The 17,774-nt window shown below is 40.8% G+C and overlaps 1 protein-coding gene across 1 annotated transcript in view; it reads left to right on the top strand.

Moving 5' to 3' along the window:
• Window positions 1-15,852, top strand: part of LOC130026079 (bifunctional heparan sulfate N-deacetylase/N-sulfotransferase 3) — a 158,456-nt gene extending 142,604 nt beyond the window's left edge. Inside the window, exons 12-14 of the mRNA XM_056116770.1 lie at window positions 263-372; window positions 9,932-10,034; window positions 15,701-15,852. Of these exons, the coding sequence (XP_055972745.1) occupies window positions 263-372; window positions 9,932-10,034; window positions 15,701-15,820 (333 nt within the window). The 3' untranslated portion in view covers window positions 15,821-15,852. The remainder of the gene's footprint in view (window positions 1-262; window positions 373-9,931; window positions 10,035-15,700) is intronic.
• The last annotated feature ends 1,922 nt before the right edge of the window (window positions 15,853-17,774 follow it).

Raw genomic sequence — 17,774 nt, 5'->3', positions numbered from 1 at the left:
CTGTAGCACATTCATAAATTCTCTCTGACCCCCTCCTGAATTTTTGTTTTCTGAGTGGGTGCCTGGCTTCTCAGAAGACCCATGAGTGATGTCACTAAGTGTGATTTATTTCTTGTTCCAGGTCAGTAAAGAGAATAACCTGGTAAAATCTAACAAAGCTGAATGCAAATCCCCTAAGGGGACTTTCATTAAATCATTTCAGGGTGCAGAAACTTTTGATTACACATGTCTCTGTCTTTTTGAAATTTCTTTGGTCATTTAGTTGCTAATTATCGATGGACAGCAGCTAAGGACTGATCCTGCTACAGTGATGGATGAAGTGCAAAAGTTTCTAGGTGTCTCACCGCATTATAATTACTCAGAAGCCTTAACGTAAGTCCATTTTCTAAAAGTTTGGGCAGAAAAGTGGTTTGAAAGAAACTGTCATTTGCTGACGCAGTTGTTGAATTAGTTGTTCGGTATATACTAATTACTTTCCAACTTGAATTAACCACATGGGAAAGAATGTCTCAACATTATTACAAAGAACTGTCCTAAATCCTCTACTGATTCCTAACCCTGAGAAATTTCCCCTGGAAGGGAAGCAGAAAAACAAAACAATTGTAAATCTCAAGCCTATTTCCTTACATATTTGAGTGGTACTGGGGTTGAACCCATGGAGTCATACAGGCAAATAGGAGTCCTACTGCTGAGCTACACTGTAAGTACCAAGGGATGATGAAGCAGATAACTGAATGGTAACTGAGAGGGCAGAGAGAAACTCATTCCTAAGACAACGTCTACCTTTTCCTCCTCGTCCTGGCCTGCTTCGAGTCTGACCCTGGGGTCTCTCTCTTACAGGCTTCCACACTTCAAGTTCTGCTTGAGTTTCCTTTTACTGGTTGTCTCTGACTTTCTTGGAGAAGGCTACTTTCTTGGGAAGTCAGGAAAGGTACTAGGAAAGGTAGTAGGAAAGTCACATTGAGGTCTAAGGTGCCCATCACTGACAGCAAAGGCCACTTGAAATCTCACTCACCAGATGCCTCTCAGGCCTCAGCTTAATCTTGACCTCGGGTTTCATTTAGCATTTTAAACAGGCCTCTGGTTACTTGGTCCACTTATAATGGCTGGTCATAATATTATGAGGGTTTTGATTGTTTCTATTTCACTTGACAGAAGATTCTAAGTTGAATTGGGTTATGGGCCTGACTCACTAATTATAGATATATTTTTAAAATGTTAAGATTACAGACTGATCCTTAAGGAAACTGATGGTACTGGGGCCATAGCAATAAGACAACAGGTAGAGCATTTGCTTTGCATGTAGCCAAGCCAGGTTCAATCCCCAGCATCCCATATGATCCCCTCAGTGCAGAGCCAGGACTAAGGCCTGAGCACAGTTGGGTGTGACCCAAAAACAAAACAAAACCAAGAAAGAAAGAAAGAAAGAAAGAAAGAAAGAAAGAAAGAAAGAAAGAAAGAGAGAAAGAGAGAAAGAAAAAGAAAGAAAGAAAGAAAGAAAGAAAGAAAGAAAGAAAGAAAGAAAGAGAGAAAAAAGAGAAAAAGAGAAAGAAAGAAAAAAGAAAAAGAAACTGATGGTATCATGAGAAATCCTATTTTATTTCTCTGTATAAAACTCAATTTTTTAGGTCAACTTATTATCCCTTTTCATTGTGCTGTTGATTTTGTAGCAATTTAGGAATTGAGACAAATTTTCTTTTCCCTTTCAGCACAGATTTCAGACAAAGATTGGCAAGGCTACAACAAACACTGCTTACATTTTGCACAAATCACACTTAGAGGCACTTGTGAGACAGACATTTTGGTTTAGGAGACAAAGTAGGTGTAACTTGAGGTTTGAGCTTCCTTTCTAAGTGTCATTTACTCTGTTGTTACTATTAGCCCTCTGGCCTCTGCAGTTTCCACAGGCAGGTACCATTAGAGCTTTGCAGAGCTTAGTTCAAGTGCCACTACAGACAGTAACCGTAGGTATTTAACTTTCAGCCTGACCTTAAAGAATGCTGTGTGATTTCAGTTTGTAGTTAGAAATTCAAGTCCACTTTCTGCTTTATATTGTTTAAAGTGTCTCTTAGAAAAGAAAACTTTTTATTTTCTCAACCACTTTCTCTTTCAAGTTGGCTTATCTTGGGTCTTTTTTTAATAGATCATAGAGCAAAGCATTGTATTTCAGGTGAAAGTGGAGTATTCTAGGAAGACAGAATCTTTTTTTCTTGTGGAATGATCCTTGACCTACATGCTGTGTATTTGTCCCCTTTGTATTCGACTTGACAGCAAGCTTTTCATCCCCCTCCACTGTGGAGGAAAGGCAGTGTAAACTTGAGAGACAGGGTATCAAAGCAACATTGTAAACACAGAGTACCGTGGGTCACTTTTGTCCCTGGACACATCTGCCTACAATTACCCGGACCATGATTCTCTACCCTGGCTGGGGGCACACTGCAGGATGCAGCAAGATAAGACACATGGAGTCTCTGAAGCCACAGTTTATGGTTTCAAGGCTACCCAGATGCTCATCCCGCTGATAGAGATCAAACACTGCCATTCAGGTGCCTTTTATGCCATCTTGTCAGTCATCGGTAGGTCTGACATACCTTGTAAAACCCAGCAGCAGAGAAAGTTGTGGAATACTTTGGTTTCATGTCAGCCTCTTAGGTCTGAATTGATCCTCCTTCACCCATGCCCTCTGCAGTTGCTCTTAATCCTGCCCTCCTAATTCAGTTACTCTTGCTAGAGAAACTCCTGGGCATTGTTTCTGGGATGGATGGGGCAAGGGGGAGAAGGACCTGGTGATTAAAATGGAGATTCTCAACAATGTTACCTATTATTTCTAATTTTCCCTGCCATTGATAGTTAAGACAATAACTTTGATGATACTTTTCTTAAAATTAATTCAACGTCCTTCAGATGTACAGAACTGCAAACAGATTTGAGTACAAACAGCACGGCACGGTTCTCCCGTTGTTCATCAATTTGCTCGAGCGGGCCCAATAATGTCTCCATCATAAGACTTGTTGTTACTGTGTTTGGCATACTGAATATGTCACAGGTAGCTGTGTGGGTGAGATACTTTCGGTAGCTTGCTGGGCTCTACGAGAGGGGCAGAGGAATCAAACCCAGGTCAGCCAGGTCCACTGTGTGCAAAGCCTTTGCCACTCACTCACTCCAGCCCACTCACAATAATATTTTTAATTAAATTAATTTGGGCTGGAGCAATAGCACTGTGGGAAGGGCATTTGTCTTGCATGCAGCCGACCCGGGTTTGATTCCTACGCCCCTCTTGGAGAGCCCGGCAAGCTACCAAAAGTATCCCACCCACACGGCAGAGCCTGGCAAGCTACCCATGACATGAATACAAAACCAACACATAAATCCATTTCTTTAAAGACTGGGATAAATTAACAAAACTAGGCCTATACAAAGGTACAGTCTTGGCATGAAAGAATAAGCACTCAGAGATCTATAAACTGATGAGTTAAACTTAAATGATGGTATTTGGATTTGAACTTTAGTTGTACTGTTTGCAATTCAATATTCACCCATGGGAACATTATTTCAATTGAAAGACTTTTCTATAATACTTTTTGGGAGAAGGAGGAAGATTTGTGTCTTACCCTGTGGTGTGGGGCTACTTCCTGATTTTAGTCTGGGAGTCACTCTGACCAATACTTAAGACCCTGCAGGGTAGAGAATCGAACCAAGACTGGTCATAAGCACAGCAAGCAGCCTAACCCCAGAACTATCTCTCTGGCCTTTTAAAGCATATTTTATTTTCCAAATAGAATCTTTATATCCCCAAGATTCACCCACAGAGGCATAAATTTGCAATCACATTTGCATTAATATAAATGTTACAACTTGGAGGCTAAATCATTGAGAATGCTAATGTCCTTATTCATAAATCACTTCCACTTGTTTCAAAATATCCATAAGTGGTAGTTCACACAAATTCTAAGAACCATTCCATTCTTATTCCACTCTTTATTTCAGCAGTTTTATTGAATGGCCATGAAGTACCAGACTCTGGGACAAGACCAGCCCTGTTCCTAGGAAGGTTAACTGCAGAGAACTACACAACATATAACACTTCCTCTACAATGCTGACTTCCTGGGGGGCAGAGACATTCAGCATTTCAGAGGTGTGTCCTGCACATGCCCACCCAGGTTTAACCCCATATGGTCGCCAAGTCCCATGGGGAGTGACACCTCAGCACAGAGCCAGAGTAAGCCCTGAACACTGCCAGGTGTTTACCCTCCCAAATAAAATAATAATAATAATAATAATAAATAAACTGTCTGCTTCCCAAAAGCCTTTAGGAAGGGCCTACACCTGACAACAACTCCCAGTGTCTTTAGAAAGCTGTTTGTTTACTGCTCTACAGCCTGTCGGTGGCACTGAAGTTGATCTACAAACACCCCAAGCAGGTGCAGGAAAAGAGCTTTCCCCCCCCTCCCTCCTGTGAAATTGCTTTAGTGGTCAGTGGCTGAGGCTGGAGCGATAGCACAGTGGGTCAGGCGTTTGCCTTGCACATGGCCGACCCAAGTTCAATTCTCAGCATCCCATATGGTTGCCTGAGCACCGCCAGGAGCAATTCCTGAGTGCAGAACCAGGAGTAAGCCCTGTGCAATGCCAGGTGTGACCCAAAAAGCAAAAAAAAAAAAAATTAATTAATTTAAAAAAAATAATGGTCAGTGGCACAGTAGGTATGTTCTCACACTAATGGGTCCTTCAACACCAGTTTTCTTCAGTCTCACCTTAAATCACCTTGGAAGTGAACATGATCCCTTCCCGACCTTCCTGCCATTTCCTCCCGGAAGCACAGTGCTGCTGCTGAACATATGTAGACAGAGCCAAAAAGAGATGCCAGAACATACATACAGACACACACACACACACACACACACACACACACACACACACACGGTTCTCAATAAATCCCAATATAACAGTATGCTGCTTGGGAGCTGACTGATTAGCAGAGAAAGAAAATTCCATTTTTATTCTTAATTTTTAACATAGTGCAATTTTTCTGAATGCAATATTCTGCCAGAAGAATGCTCTTTTTAACAGAGGCATATATTGTTCTGGACAGAAATCTACAGCTAGGTGTGTCAAAAGCAAAAACAGTATGAATGGCTGGTCAGTATATTGAATCTTGTTTAGTTAAACACTTAAAGTAAATCAGAATTCAATTGTGGAAGAGATAATGACAAAATGTTACAGGAAATGTCATACTAGATCTTTCTGTTTTCACCTACAGATTATTTAAGATTATTTAAATAATGTAGTTTTAATAATCTTTTGTACCTCTAAATATAGAACTATTCATTTCCCTTGCTGATTGAAATAAGACTATAGACAACATGTGAAACCATATCAGATTATGTTCTTATCTCAAACAATTGCTTTAATAACAACGATTAACTGGCTTTATGTAAATATGATGAGAGTAATCTTGCTATCTCTAACATCCAAAATCATACAGAGGTAGAGATCTGGGTTTTCTTTTCATTCTGCATTTTCATCGCTGCATTCTTTTTCAAGACTATGCTCTAATTCATACCAAAACAGTCATGTACATTGAATTGCAGTGTAATCTGGGGAAGAATATCTCCCAAACTAATGATGCTCAGCACAGTTCCATTTGTTTCACAGTCCTATTGTGTTCTTTCAGCAGGTAGCCCAGGAAAGAGGGTGTTAGCAGAAATGGGTCCCATCTCCTAGCACCCAATAAAGGGTGTTGGGAGAATCCTCCCAGGATGGGAGAAGCATGCTGAAAGTAGACTACAGACCAAACATGATTGCCACTCATTGCCTCTTTTGCAAACCACAACACCCAAAAGGAGAGAGAAAACAAAAGGGAATGCCCTGCCACAGAGGCAGGGTGGGATGGGGGGGTGGGGGGGTGGGAGGGATACTGGGATCCGTGATGGTTGGAAATGGGTACTGGTGGAGGGATGAGTATTTGATCATTATATAATTGAAACCCAAGCACAAAAATTTGTAAGTCTACAACTGTACCTCGGATCGGGGCTGAGCACTCTCCACCCAGATCCTCCATATTTCAGTAGGCAGGGGTCACACCCACCAACTGGCCCCCTGGCGCCATGTAATACCATCAATGGCCAAGACCCAGAGACTATAAAACCCAGCTCCCGGAAGCATGCGGCCTCATTTGCAGCCGCATGATATCTTATTATCTCATTCTTACTTTGGACAAACTAGCAGGCTCCTGAATGTAACCTGCCCACACGGCAGAGTCTGGCAAATTCCCCGTGGTGTACCCAATATGCCAAATACCAGTAACAATGATGGGTCTCATTCTCCTATCCCTGAAAGAGCCTTGAATATGGCACTTTTTAAAAAAAAATCTCAGGGCTAGGATGAAGGAAACGTTACTGGGGCCTGCTCGAGGCAATCGACGAACAACAGGATGGTCGTGATCGTGATCGTTGTGTTCTTTGATGAAGACTCTTCTAACATTGTATTCAATTTTTTAATCTTTTCATCAATTATACATTCTTAATACAAGTTCTACATTACATATTTCACCCAGTAAATGGCTTCTCCTCTCATTGTCTTAAGTGTCTTTTGACAAGCAAAACTTTTATATTTGATATAATCCAAATTACCAATTTTTCTTTCGTTACTAATCCAAAGAAATCTTTGCCTAATTCAAGGTTATAAAAACTTTTATTTTTAGAATTATCATAATTACAGCTATGATTCATTACATCTATGATCTACTTCAATTTTTAATATATTACAGTATAAAATGGTCTGGAGCGATAACACTGCAGGTAGGGCATTTGCCTTGAACACAGCCGACCCAGGTTTGATTCCTCAGTCCCTCTCAGAGAGCCTGGCAAGCTACCAAGAATATCCTGCCCACTGGCAAGCTCCCTGTGGTATATTCTATATGCCAAAAACAGTAACAAGTCTCACAAAGGAGATGTTACTGGTGCCCACTTGAGAAAATCGATGAACAATGGGAGGACAGTGCAGTGCTTTTGTGCTTTTGGTGCACAGATCTTATGCACAGATATTTTGTGTCAGATCACCACTGCATATTTTATTTTTAGGTAAAGGTAAAGGTAAAGGCCCTCCCGTTGATCGTTGATTTGCTCGAGCGGGCCCAGTAACGTCTCCATTAGAGACTTTGTTGTTACTGTGTTTGGCATATCGAATACTCTCGGTAGCTTGCTGGGCTCTCTGAGAGGGGCGGAGAAATCGAACTCGGGTCGACCATGTTGGCCGCTTGTAAGGCGAACGCCCTACCCGCTGTGCTATCGCTCCAGCCCTATTTTATTTTTAGGCAGTTAAAAGCGTTTTTATCTCACTTTCTAATTCTTCATTGTTAACACTCTAATTTGTCGGCCTCTCCTTTCTCATCCTTCTCAGTACTGCCATGTCGGTGAAGCCTTCAGGGTCAGGTGAATGAGACCAGTTGTAGTTACTGGTTTGGGCATATCGAATACACAACGGATAGCTTGCCAGGCTCTTCCAGCGGGCGGAATACTCTCGGTAGCTTGCCAGTCTTTCCGAGAGGGATAGAGACTTTTGGGGCGACCTCTAATCATCCTTGTAGGTGTTACCATATTTGAACCCTATCAAATATGGTACGACAATTCCGGAAGATGGGTATTTAACAAGATGAGAACACTATTCAGGTCTCCCAAAGAAGAATAGAAAGAGCTATGCTTGGAATATCACATTTCACTCAAATGAGAGAAAGAATCTGGAGTTCTGACATCCCTCGACGATCAAGAATCAGGGACGCTGTCTCATTTGCCAAGGTGTCGAAAATCAGATGGGCTGGTCACGTAATAAGATTTAAAGACGACCGCTGGACTAGAGCTGTTACTGACTGGATTCCACGGGATGTCAAAAGACCGCGTGGTCGCCCACCTACCAGATGGTCAGACTTCTTCGTCAAGATCATGAATGATCGGTTTGAGGCCCTTCATGTTCCCGGAGCGAACAGATGCCATTGGGCTACACTAGCACGTGACAGGGACAAATGGAGACGTTACTGGCGCCCGCTCGAGCAAATCGCCGACTAACGGGAAGTTAAGTGATAAGTGTGATTAACACTCTAATTGGAAACAGAAATCTGGAAGCAATGTTCTGAAGAGTATAGACTAAAGACAAAAGGATACAGTGGTTTTAAATGATAATTCTTTCTGAGAAAGAAATTATAGCAATAGAAAACATGAAACAACAGAAATGATAACAGATGCCAGTGCTGAGGAACTGTGAGAGAGTACAGGGGCAAAGGTACAGGCCGTGGGGGCGCTGACCTAGTTGGATTCCTGACACCACCTGGCCTCCGCCATTGAGGCTATCGCCCTGGAGGCTGAGTACTGTCAGGTGTGCTCTTGGCAGGCCTGAGTATCACCCAGGGTATCCCTGTGGTCCCCAGCAGGCAGAGCCCAAGAATGACAACATCCTCAAGCCCCAGCCTTGACCCATCAGCCAGGAACAGCCCCTAGAGTCCCACCACTTTGAGAGACCCTCAAAAGTAACTACACTGCTAGTACAGTCGAAAAAAAAAAGTAACTACACTGCTGATTGTTATTTTCACGTTAATATTCAAGCTTTAAAATTGCTGTGGAGGCTAAAGCAACAGCACAGCGGGTAAGGAGTTTGCCTTGCAGGTGGCCGACCAGAGTTCAATTCCCAGCATCCCATATGGAATCCCGAGCACCACCAGGAATAATTCCTGAGTGCATGAGCCAGGAGTAACCCCTGTGCATCAGTGTGGAACCCAAAAAGAAAAAAAAATGCTGTGTATTAACAATGGATGGACTGGAGCGATAGCCCAGCAGATATAGCGTTTGCCTTGCACGCAGCTGACCCGGCCAACCCAAGTTCGAGTCCTTCGCCTTTGATTCCTCCACCCCTCTCGGAGAGCCCGGCAAGTTACCGAGAGTATCTCACCTGCATGGCAAAGCCTGGCAAGCTACCCATGACGTATTTAATATGCCAAACACATTAACAAGTGTCACTATGGAGATGTTACTGGGCCCACTCAAGCAAATTGATGAACAATGGGAGGACAGTGACAGTGACAGATTAACAATGGATGATGCACTGTCACTGTCCAGTGCATCATCCATTGTTAATACATGGCAATTTTCTTTTTTTTTCTCACAATGGATGATAAGACAGAATATTCCCAGAGACAGTGAAAAATAGAGGGCCTGTGCCTAGAATTAGGAGGCCCCGTCATGCCCTGAGTACTAAAAACTGTAGTCAAAGTGAATAGATCCTGACACATATTGTCTCTGAAAACTCCTACACGAACTATAATTAAGACTTATAACATAAACTCAAATGTAGTTGGAAAACTAAAATATAAATTTAATGTGCAGTTTATAATTTGTATTACAATTAAGCCAGGAAAACCCATGTTTATAAATGCTGTTATTTTATTACATAGCTCAGACCAAGAGAAAATGTAATGGATTATAGCTAAAGAGTCTTCAAATTAATCCTTCATTGTATACCAAAGCTTCTTATCTTTTATTACCCTGTAAATCTATGGTACAAGTACTATGCAAGTCCAAGGATATGGATAAAACCTGACTTTTCACTGTTAAACCCTACAAAGAAAAAAAATGGACTTTAACTTTATAAAAAAGTTTTCATTCCAGAAAGTAGGCCTATTAATTTCTATTAATAGGAGACCTTCTGCTGACAACATTTCTATTAGGAATCTGGCAAACTCACAAATATGACAGATGGATTGAGAATTCAGGAATGTGCCAAAAGACTTTATGTAAAGGAATATAGAAAAAAACAAGAAAGTTTGTTTCCCTTGTTAGATATTGAGGTTATATCCCTCACCAACCCTGTGGGGCAAATGATTTAGGTCTATTATATCTTATAACTTACTTGAAAATATTTTTTGTTCATTCGCACCTTTTTTAGGTTTGATTCTCATAAAGGTTTCTGGTGTCAATTGCTGGAAGAAGGAAAAACAAAATGCCTTGGAAAGAGCAAAGGAAGAAAATACCCCCCGATGGATTCTGATGTAAGCATAAAGCTTAAATATATAAACTAAGCAAAATGACTAATATTATTAGGGGTCTTTTCTCAGTAAAGTGGTTACGGGCTGGAGTGATAGTACAGAGGGGAGGGTGTTTGCTTTGCATGTGACAGACCCGGGTTCAATTCATCAGCATCCCATATGGTCCCCCGAGCATTGCCAGGGGTAATTACTGAGTGCAGAGCCAGGAGTAACCCCTAGGCATTGCCGGGTGTGACCCCAAAAGCTAAAAAAATGAAAGAAAAAAAAAAGAAAAGTGGTTAAAGTCAAAATTCAGTCTGTCTAAAACTTAAATGTGACATTTGGATTTCAACACAACTAGGTTGCTTGTTTTGATTTTTCCAATGATATATTGCCTATCATGCAACAATAGAATCTGCCATTTTAAATCAGAACAAAGATGGCAACAGCTCATTCCAAATCCAATGATACACCTACATATATTTTACACAAATAATGTTTACTGAAACCAAAATAGAAAAAGTATACACTGAAAATGGAGAACAGGATCCCAAGATTTCTATTTTATTTTCATTAAGTCTGTCATATTACAATCGGTGTACATAATGATATTAATTACTGTCATGCTGAGCTTTGAACTGCTAATGTGCTAAACAGATAAGAGAATATATTTCCCAGGTGTCTAACACAGCAGCAGACACCGAGGACTTTGGAGGATGGAGATGCATACACTGCAGTTTGGCTTTTCATTTTATCCTGTTCAGGATGGTGGGATGGCAATCACTGAATCCTATTCACAGTTTATAGACTCTGCTTCCACTTAATGCTTGTATAACATCTATTTATATCACTGAGTTCATAAAAAGTACATCTAGCATACTGTTTGAACATGACAATGGCACGTAAATGATTTGTTAAAACTTTAACTCAGAAGTTAAAATATCATCAAGGATATCATTCCCATAATGTTTAAAAGAGGATATAAACCAAAAGTCCTGTAGTGTGTTGAGAATCCAAGATTGTCTAAAAGGACTTGAATGGGCGGGAGCAATAGCACAGAGGGTAGGGCATTTGCCTTGCACATGGCCAACCTGAGTTCTATCCCAGGCATCCCATATGGCCCCCCGAGCACCACCTGGAGTAATTCCTGAGTGCAGAGCCAGGAGTAACCCCTGAGCATTGTCAGTGTGACCCAAAAAGCAAAATAAATAAATAAATAATAGGACTTGAATGCTTTCACTGTTTATTTGTTTGGGAGCCACACCCAGACTCAGACAGACTCGTGGCTGGGGGTGACTCCTGGTTATACTCAGGTGACCATGGATTCCCAGGTTCTAACCTGGGCCCCTCCCATACCAGGCACCCATGTAGCCTCTGGAGCCGTCCCTCTAGCCTATGAAGATTTTTGAATACTTTAGGACTTTGGTAGGCTTTATGTTATCCAAACCTGCTAGAGACAAAAGTTGTCCTCACTGAGCTTACACTTAAATTCTACCTAATGGCAAAGGGAGGAGGGTTTCTTCTTGCTGTTTTGGTAAACAAATAAGAGTTGAGGAAAAAACTCACCCATGGTATCCTATCTTGCACCCAGGTTTATCCCTGGCACTGAAAAAAAAAAAAAAGACAGAATAACAAAAAAAAAAACCTTTACAAGTAGGGTGCTTGCCTTGCACATGGACAACCCAGATCGATACCTGGCACCCTATATGGTCCCCTGAGTCCCTCCAGGAACCATTCCTTAGTGCAGAGCCAGGAGTCAGCCCTGAGCACCACTGAGCCAAACACACACACAAGAAAAATGTTTGACAGACAACATTCTCAGAACTTCAGTTCTCTGTGGTTGATTATAAAATGTGTCTTCAGAGCATTCTGAAAACATTTCTCACATATGAATAGAAATTACCGAAATTCAAGGACTGTTTTCACATTACTTCAAGAAAATAACATGAAGTATTTTATTTCTCCTTATGGGAAAGCTATTTATACATTAAAATTCTTGAAAAATATTTTATGTATGTTTCTTACTATCATTTCATTTCCTCTGTTTAGCAAGCATACATACTGGGGCAAATATTAAATTTGGTAATAAAGATAAAACATAAGTTTTAAAGAAATCAATATATCTATCCTACTTAACCCCTCAGATCTCTTCTAACTTTGATACTTCTGATACTACACATATGGGTTCTCCACGCCAACGTTCTCCCATTTTCTTGAGATACAAACTCAGTTTCCTATCGGTTGATCAATTCTGATTCTCACAGCCTGGAGTTAGTGCAGACCACAGAGGTGAAGGGCTCAGTCCTACAGGCCCACAGAGCCACAGAGACTCCAAAGTAAATGGTGGCTTCCCAGGTTTCTGATACTTCCAAACAAATTGCCGAGAAAACCCGTGGTTGCCACGACTCTATTAGCAGGTTGGAATCCGCAACAATAACTTTTCAGAACACAAGCACATACTTTACTTACTATTATTTGGGAAACTATTAATTATAAAGGGCGCAAATGAACAGTCAGTGGAGAGGTGCTTAAGACAAGACCCAAGTGAATTCAGAGCACAGTTGTTTCTGCCCTGTGGACTTCTGCTATAAAGCAGTCCACACAGGGGTGTGTCCATTAACACAGCAGCCTTCCAAATTCTTTCACGGGGGGCTTTCATGAGGGTTTCATTATACGGGCCTGGTGGATAGAAACATTGGTTGACTGTCAGTGATTACTCAAGCCCTTTTCTCCCTTTTGTGGGGATCAGAAGGTTGAGCCAAACACTCCCACCCTCTGATGAAGGGTTTAAGCTCCTCTAGTTCTCATTCACCATCTAAAGCTGTGAGGGCATCACCGAAAGTCATATTATGAGCATAAACTCACGTATGATTTATAAGGGATTATTATAAATAGCAAAGGAAATTCTTCTCACCCTTTAACTCAGGGAATTCCAAGGCTTAGTTTTGTTTGGGCAAAGAGCAAATGTACATTAGCAAAATTTCACGATGTTTACATATAGACACATTGTAAGAGGTAGAGGGCTGATTATATACAAGTATTAAGTTTCCAGGGAGGAAAAAGAAGGAGGCTTCATAAAAGTGATCAACACAAATATGTGGAACATACTAGATTAAGAGGAACTGTCACAAGCTAGCTGCCTCTCCTCCTAGTAAAGAAATTTCAAATATTATACCTCAAGATTAACAAACCATCACAGGATCCTTTGAAACGCGATGAATCATGAATGTTTTGGGTCTGACTTTGTTCAGCAAAATACATTCCATCAAAGGAACAGAAACTGGCATTTTAAAAACAACACCACTAAATCTATTGTCTCTGCAAATCAAAAGCATATAACATAATTAATTAAATAACAGGGGCAGAAACAGCCTAACCATGACTTTATTATATGATTCTTTATTATCTGTTTGAGGGATGGGAGGTGGTGTTTGGGTCACACCCAGCAGTGCATGGCATCAGACAGCCCTACCTCCAAGCTTGGTACTCAGGAGACCACGTAGAGCCAGGGATCAAACCTGAGGCTCCTGCATGTGTTCCAGCCCTCTTCCCTAGCTCATTATTTTTTTTTAATAAATCACATTCTATTTTAAAAGTGAATCTTATTTTCTAACACTATATGATTACCTATAAGTCTGTGTGAATAGTCATGCTACAATGGTGTATATTAGAATCTCAGTTGTTATCTTACCATCTAAATTATTGCTCCTTATCATGGTCATCAGAAAAAAATAACAACTTGCATAAAAAATAATCCTGGTTCAGCACCGAGTTCTAACATAACTATTGCCAGAACACACTATATTCTCAGACAGAGTACCTTACTACAATGAGGGAAGAGCAACAAGGCAGAATTATCAGGATATTCAAGAGGAACTGGACTAGAGACACACACATACACACTTCACACTCTACAGGGTGGGAGTCAGAAAGTCTCCTGCTGCTCAAAGCAGGGGCTCAGTCAGTCAAGGAAACAACAGAATGAAGAGGGTTTGGGATGAGAGAAAGACCTTTCATTCCTAAATTCCAGGACTAGTTAGCAATTAAGAAGGTACCAAATGATCGGGCTCCCAGATGTAATCAAACCCAGAAATAAAATTCATTTCTGCCTTTCTCTAAGCCTGACTGCCAGGTGGGATCCTTAAGTGCTTTTTGAGCTGATAATTGAGGAGGTCTCAGTGATGATAGAGACTGATGCATCAGTCACACAGAGACTGGGGTTCTTCCTTGTCACCAGCAATAGTTAAATTACAGCACAGACATTCAGTCTTATTTCAGTGATCATAATTACTGCAAAAGTCACAGTGATAGGAGCCAGAGAGATGATACGGTAGATAGGGTGTTTGCCTTGCCTGCAGCTGATCCTGGTTTGCTCCCCAATACCCCAGATGGTTCCAAGTCCCACCAGGAGTGATCCCTGAGTGCAGAGTCAAAAGACCTGAATATTGCCCAGTATGACCCAAAAGCAACCTCCCCCCTCCCCAAAGAAAAATCAGTTACATAGAAATTATGAAGATTAAATGAGACTACTTTCTCTGGCTTTTAAAATACAATGTTACATATAACACAAACAAAAAGCTCGAAGAATTAATCAACTTCTAAATGTTTTACAACAACAACAAAAAAAGTTCATCTCAGAACTGGATGAAGCATAGAGGCATAGATAGAGACGCAAGAAACACCCGTTCACAATATTCCTACCAATGGTCAGCCAAGCTGTTTCAGAAAGTTCCAGCACCAACTGTTTATTCTTGGAAAGTGCTGAGGCAAAGGGAAAGAATACGCATACACAATAAAATAAGATCCTCAACACTGCTTTGTTCAGTGTCACCTATGATCTCTTTCTCCTTTATATTATAATAAAACATCACTCAAAGAACATTATTCAGGAACCCGCTGTCAAAACCCAAATAACTGCCACCTTACAGCACAGCCCTTTCCATTTCTGACCATTTCTGTTATTAAAATATTTGTCTTTGGGGCTGGAGCAATAGCACAGCGGGTAGGGCGTTTGCCTTGCACGCGGCCAACCCGGGTTCAATTCCCAGCATCCCATATGGTCCCCTGAGCACCGCCAGGGGTAATTCCTGAGCACAGAGCCAGGAGGAACCCCTGTGCATTGCCGGGTGTGACCCAAAAAGCAAAAATAAAATAAAATAAAATAATGTATTTGTCTTTCCTGAAGGGAAATCGACCTCCCTATAAGGTCATACATTCTTTTCCTCCCAAACAGCATAAATATAATAAGGTTTACATTTACTTACTGCATTTTTAAGATTGGTCTCAGAGCAGAGAATATTTTATACAGCCCTTCCTTAAAGACATAAGTATTACTTTAATAATCTAAATTAATGATGACAAAGAAGTATCTTTTATTATAAATTTACTAAATTAAGCTAAAATGACTTCAATGGGACATTCTATTCAACCCAATCCTGGGTTCCACTGTTTTTATAGCACCTCAGATTATTTATTCTGCACAAGTAAATCACGTTTAATACTAATGTCCTTTCCTATTTAAAACAGTCTATGTCTGCACAATGCATACTTTGAAGAACAATTAATTTGGAGGCTTCATAAACAGTCCACACATTTACACTTGTTGCAGCATCTGATGCAAAGGTAAACATCAGCAGTTATGTGAAGTACGTTAGTAAAGAAAATGTCCTGTTGTTCCCTCCACCCCCCAGAGCAGAGCCTTTCTTTCAAGCTACTACCGAGACCACAACGTGGAACTGTCCAAGCTTCTGCACAGACTGGGGCAGCCCCTGCCGTCCTGGCTGAGACAGGAGCTGCAGAAAGTGAGATAGCATCACGAGAGAACGTCGGAGACACCTTCCGCCCGACGCTCACCTCACCCAAAGCTCCCGGAAGCTGCCCCAAAAGCTGCCGAGACATATACCTCTTGGAATGAGAAAAAAGAACCAGTCCCTTCCATATGCGGGCATGTGGATGATCAGGAAAAGGGAAGAGGAAAAGTGTCTGTAATAAGGCCTTGAAGTCCACGGCCGTCCTCGGACCCCAGGTCTGAGCCAGCGGGATTATTGTAGAATACCGTGAGCTCATGTGGGCGTCCGTAGCAGCCAGTATAAAGTGATCAGACACAAATGCAGAACTGTTCCATTTGGTAGTGATATTTACACTTTTATATCTCAAGTCAGATTGTGTCTCTGTAGCTTTTTAGACCACTGTTTGCTTGTAAAATGGTTTATTCTTTGATCCTATAAAGTGTCCTACAAAACAAGAAGCAAAATAAACACCACACTGGAGCATAAAATGCCAAAGGCATCACACCCATGAAAAATGCTTGCCAAACTCTAAGCCTACTGAAGTATTTAGAAAGAATTATAAATCACGATTTGTACTAGATCAGAATGGAAATGTTACAGATGGCTTTACCTGCTCCAAAAGAGACATTGTGGCAAAAAAAAGTGAATTTTCATATAATGTATTTATGTAAAACTTACTAACTCCTCCATCATAACTACTACACTGAAATATTTATTGTAAAGCTGTTGGATGGTAAATAGAAACAAAATAAATACACCAAAACAGTAAATAACTACATGAAGCATACTGGCGAAAGCGCCTGATGCTTTATCACTGGCAATTTACGTGCCCTTCCTGTGAACTACATCTCTGCTCCAGGAATCCTGATTCTACAGAAACACTAGTACAGAATCTGAGTTCATCTCTAAGTGCAGACTGCCTTTTAAATGTGAATCACTTTTTTGTAGTAATTTTCAGAACGTAATATAGTAAGTGAAAACAAAGCAATTTCTCCATGTGGTAAATTATTTACATTTAAATTATTTAAAAACCTCTATTTCCAGGCTGGGGAGAGAGAATAGCATGTAGGATGCATGCCTTTCATATGGCCAACCTAGATTACATCCCTAGGACCCCACTGGACCCCTCAAGGAGAGATCTGAATGCAAAGCAGAGTAATCCCTGAGTACTGCCAGGTTTGGCACCCCCAAAAAAGTCAAGATGAGAATCATTTAGACAAACATGTAAACTCAGTCCTCTTCCTGACTACAGCCTATTTTGAAGCAGCAGCTGCCTGCATGCTCAAAAATGCTCATGATCCTCCATCTCCACTAACTTAGGAAATTAGCTTTCAAGGGTCAAACAGTGAAGGGAGGTCTCCTCAGTTATGTACTGTGCCGTTTTTCCATGCTGACAGTAACATTTCTACTGTAAACAACCACCAGCACCACAAAACCTGAGTTATTTATGTTTTAATAGATTAAGATGAGATGATGAAACCGCTAAACAAAACTGTTAAAAATAATAATTTCGGAGTCAAACCAATCCAACTGAACAACTCAACTTTGAAATCAAAGTTAAAAACATACTACATGCATCTACTGAAAGAAGGAAAAGCAAGAATTTGTAGCTAGCAGGTCTCATTCACAGAGCAGGTGTTATGGTACCCTGAGCAGCCAATTTGCAAAGGTGCAGGACCTCTCAGTCATCTTTGAAGCCCTGCCCAATCCTAGAAGACATGCATACTGTCAACATATTCTCCTGATGACTATTATGCCCTTCTCAAAGTTATAGAAATACACATGAGAGGTAATGTGATTTATAGCTAGCTTTGTATAGAATTCCTTTTTCATTGCTTAAAATATGAAACTTCCTCAGGAAGAAATGAAATGCTTATTTCAATGTTTATAGCTATAATATTCTTGTCATTCACATTGAATGAAAATTACTGAAAACCTTTTTTCTCTGAGTTTTTTAAAATAAAAAAAACCTGGA

Source organism: Sorex fumeus, unplaced genomic scaffold (genome assembly GCF_029834395.1).
Source record: "Sorex fumeus unplaced genomic scaffold, SorFum_2.1 ptg000033l, whole genome shotgun sequence".
NCBI classification, from domain to species: Eukaryota; Metazoa; Chordata; class Mammalia; order Eulipotyphla; family Soricidae; genus Sorex; species Sorex fumeus.
The sequence above is the reverse complement of the archived record's forward strand: the minus strand, read 5'-3'. Positions and strand labels throughout refer to the sequence as shown.